This window comes from Phymastichus coffea, unplaced genomic scaffold (assembly GCF_024137745.1).
Source record: "Phymastichus coffea isolate CEN01 unplaced genomic scaffold, Cenicafe_Pcof_1.1 PCOF00002, whole genome shotgun sequence".
Lineage (NCBI taxonomy): Eukaryota > Metazoa > Arthropoda > Insecta > Hymenoptera > Eulophidae > Phymastichus > Phymastichus coffea.
Window position 1 is genome coordinate 12,796,396 of NW_026706813.1, and position 2,882 is coordinate 12,799,277.

The window sequence follows — 2,882 nt, forward strand, 5'->3', positions numbered from 1 at the left end:
GAAAAGGAGTGGATATCTGTGTCATTTTTAATTAAGAAGAGGTCCAGAAGAGTGTGAGAAGCATGACCATCCTGGAATCGATGACAAGTAGGCAGCATGGAGACGACTTTTAAGGCGTAGCGCTCGATTTGTTCTCGAAGCATGTTGACGTAGTGTAGTGTGTGCGATAAGAGATTGCAGTTGAAATCCCCACAAATTATCACGTCATGATAATTTGGGAGAAGAGGGACAATGGTATGGAAAAAATTCAGTGGAGCCAACGCAGACGGGCGACGATAGACTACAGCATGTAGAAGTTTTGCATGTTGTTGTCGTAATTCCACCACCAAAAATTCTGAAGCATTGTAGTCATCAGGATGCGATTTGGCAATTATGCGAACGAAGAAGCTGTCACGAATGTAGAGAGCAACACCACCACCTTCCATGGCTGAGCGATCATGTCGAAATAGGTTGAATCCAGAGAGAGAGAGGTGAGAGTCAGCCACAGTATCCTTTAGGAACGTTTCTGTGATGGCAACAGCGTCATAGTGTGAGTGGGATACTCTGTCCTCAAGAAGGGCGAAATAGCCGCCGTGGTTCAGGCGGTTCACATTTGCATGTGCTACACAGAAAATGGGAGGGGGGGGGGGCAACAATTGGGGGCTGTATTGACCCTGAGGGTCAATCAATGGTAGGTGGATTTCCCATAGTGCATTCAGTGGGAAGGGATGCATCATCTGCGATGTGGGAAGGTTGACGGTAGCTCGTCCCACTTGAGAGTGAAGGCTCCGCCGTATCCATTGCCAGTGAAGACATTCGAGGGGCAGCATCGGGACTGATGCTCGGATGATTTAGAAGTGGGGGTTGGCCAGTGTGAGAATTGGAGGATGCTATAACAGCGGATAAGGGATGAGCAGGCAGAACAGGGAGCAGATGCGGACCAGAGTTTTGTGCCGTTTTCCGGCCACGGTTTTTCTGCAAGCATTTTTGTTGGTGCGTGGCTTGCAGGTGCGGTAGCTGGGGCTGTTGGAGTGGCTGATGCTGGAGTTGGGCATGGAACGTTTGGGGCTGGTGATATTGTTGCTGCAGGGACGGGGGTTGTTGATGAAGCTGTTGAGACAATTGAGGTGGCGGATGCTGTAGTAGCTGCTGACTATGCAGAGGTTCCTGTTGTTGCTGCCGTTGAGGTGGTTGCTGCTGCTGTTGCTGTGGTTGCTGCTGCTGTTGCTGTGGTGGTTGTTGCGCTTGTTGGTATTGTAGTAGTGAAGGTAACTGATGCGGGTATTGATGCTGATTACTTTGTGGTTGCTGCAGTCGCTGGGACTTTCGTGGAATGAATGGTCGAGAGCCACGAGTAGGGGTAATAGCGTTGAGTGAGAGGTTTGCTGAGCGATTTTGATTTTGATTGGGGGGGAGACGGTGTAGATCCTCCTCGCAGAGAATCGGCAAAAGCTCAGAATTAAATGTCGGTCGCACGAAGATACGCAGATTGCGGACTACAGGACGGAGATAGAGATGTGCAGGCAGCTCTAGCTTTTGTGAGGAGATCGTAGATGACTTTGGGGTAGACTGGGCGCACGTAGACAGGGGTGCTTCCACCGCACCCAAAAATGGATATGGCGGTGAGCTCACGAATACGAGCTGTTGCAGCGATAACGCGATCGCGAGAGGAGGTTGATGAGAGGTAGAATGAGAAAGTGATAAAAGGGTGGCTTGGGTGAGAGGACTCTGCGGGGGCGTCAACATTTTGTTGCGCATTTTGGTAGCGGTTTGGCTGATACCATTCTCGGGTGGCCTCGATAGCAGGCATGTCATGGCCGTGGCCAAAACCAAGGGCGCTTAATATGTAGCGAGCGGCATCATACAGCGAGCCATTAAACTGCGAGGGGAGCCCGCGAACCATAACCTCTGGGGTATCAATGTGTGCAGCAAGTTTATTGTTGATATCATTTTGTTTGACGGAATGCTGGAGAGTGGAGCTGATAGAGTTGATATCGCTTCTGAGGTCTTGGAATTCCTCGAGGAAGCCAACAAACCAAGTAGGTGGTTTATCAGACATGATTGGCTTAGATGTAGGCTCTACCTGTATAGTCTGGTGAGAGGCAGTAGAGGAATTCTCCAACGATGCAGGCGAGGATCTGTCTACAGTTGTTGAATTGCGGCGTAACAATGGAGGACCCAGGCAATGGAGTTTCAGTGCGTGTAAGCTAGACAGAGTGGGCGAGGCGAGCCGCTTCTTGGAGAGATAAGGTAAGAGGGACGCGCCAGTGGCCAGTGGACCTACTGGTGAAGACTGGGGAAGAGCCTCGACAACAGACGCCAACGACGAGTCGCTGCTACTTGTATGTTGATGACTCTTGCAGATGAATGGTTCAGATCCCCTGGGACGCAGTGACGGCGATACACAGTTGATATGACATTCAGTGCATAAAAGAGTATTGTCGATACGGCGCAGGGAAAACAGGCATTTAGCGCATTGACTGGACATAGAACCAGGCCGGTGTAGACAGACAGGGGAAAGCTACTTGAGCGAGAGATGCTGGCAGAGGCAACAGTTGATTGTCCGAACGTAGAGAGTTTGACGAATTTCGAAATTCGCGGGTGATTGCGTGCCAAGCAGACTCTAGCCAGCAACTTTTCCCAGCTGAGCAGGTATACAAACGTACAGGCAAAATGTAAACATAAACACAGTATATGGAAACTCAGCAATACTTATAAGAACGTATTATATGAAATGCACGATAACGCAAGGGAATACAATAATGCAAATTTATGCAACGCATATAAGGATGCAGATAGGCATGCACGAGATTTGTGTATTTTCTCTCTCTCTCACCAACATGCAGGTAGAATGCAGTCGAGAACAGCTACGGCAGGTTGGAGCAAAGTCGAGTGTGTTCAAT

At 49.5% G+C, this 2,882-nt stretch overlaps 1 protein-coding gene across 1 annotated transcript; it reads right to left on the reverse strand.

Moving 5' to 3' along the window:
• Positions 1 to 660: 660 nt before the first annotated feature.
• Positions 661 to 2,467, reverse strand: LOC131663008 (uncharacterized). The gene is made up of 2 exons (XM_058933068.1): positions 1,880 to 2,467; positions 661 to 1,707 (listed from the first exon to the last, which is right to left on the reverse strand). The coding sequence occupies exons 1-2, from the start codon at positions 2,465 to 2,467 to the stop codon at positions 661 to 663; spliced, it is 1,635 nt and encodes a 544-aa protein (XP_058789051.1).
• Between the last annotated feature and the right edge of the window lie 415 nt (positions 2,468 to 2,882).

What these genes read in the sequence shown, in the direction of transcription:
- LOC131663008 (XM_058933068.1), bottom strand. Translation starts at nt 2,467, where the DNA reads ATGTCCAGTCAATGCGCTAAATGCCTGTTTTCCCTGCGCCGTATCGAC. An exon ending in TTGATACCCCAGAGGTTATG is followed by an intron (nt 1,708 to 1,879) that starts GTTCGCGGGCTC and finishes ACGCCCCCGCAG; the next exon opens with AGTCCTCTCACCCAAGCCAC.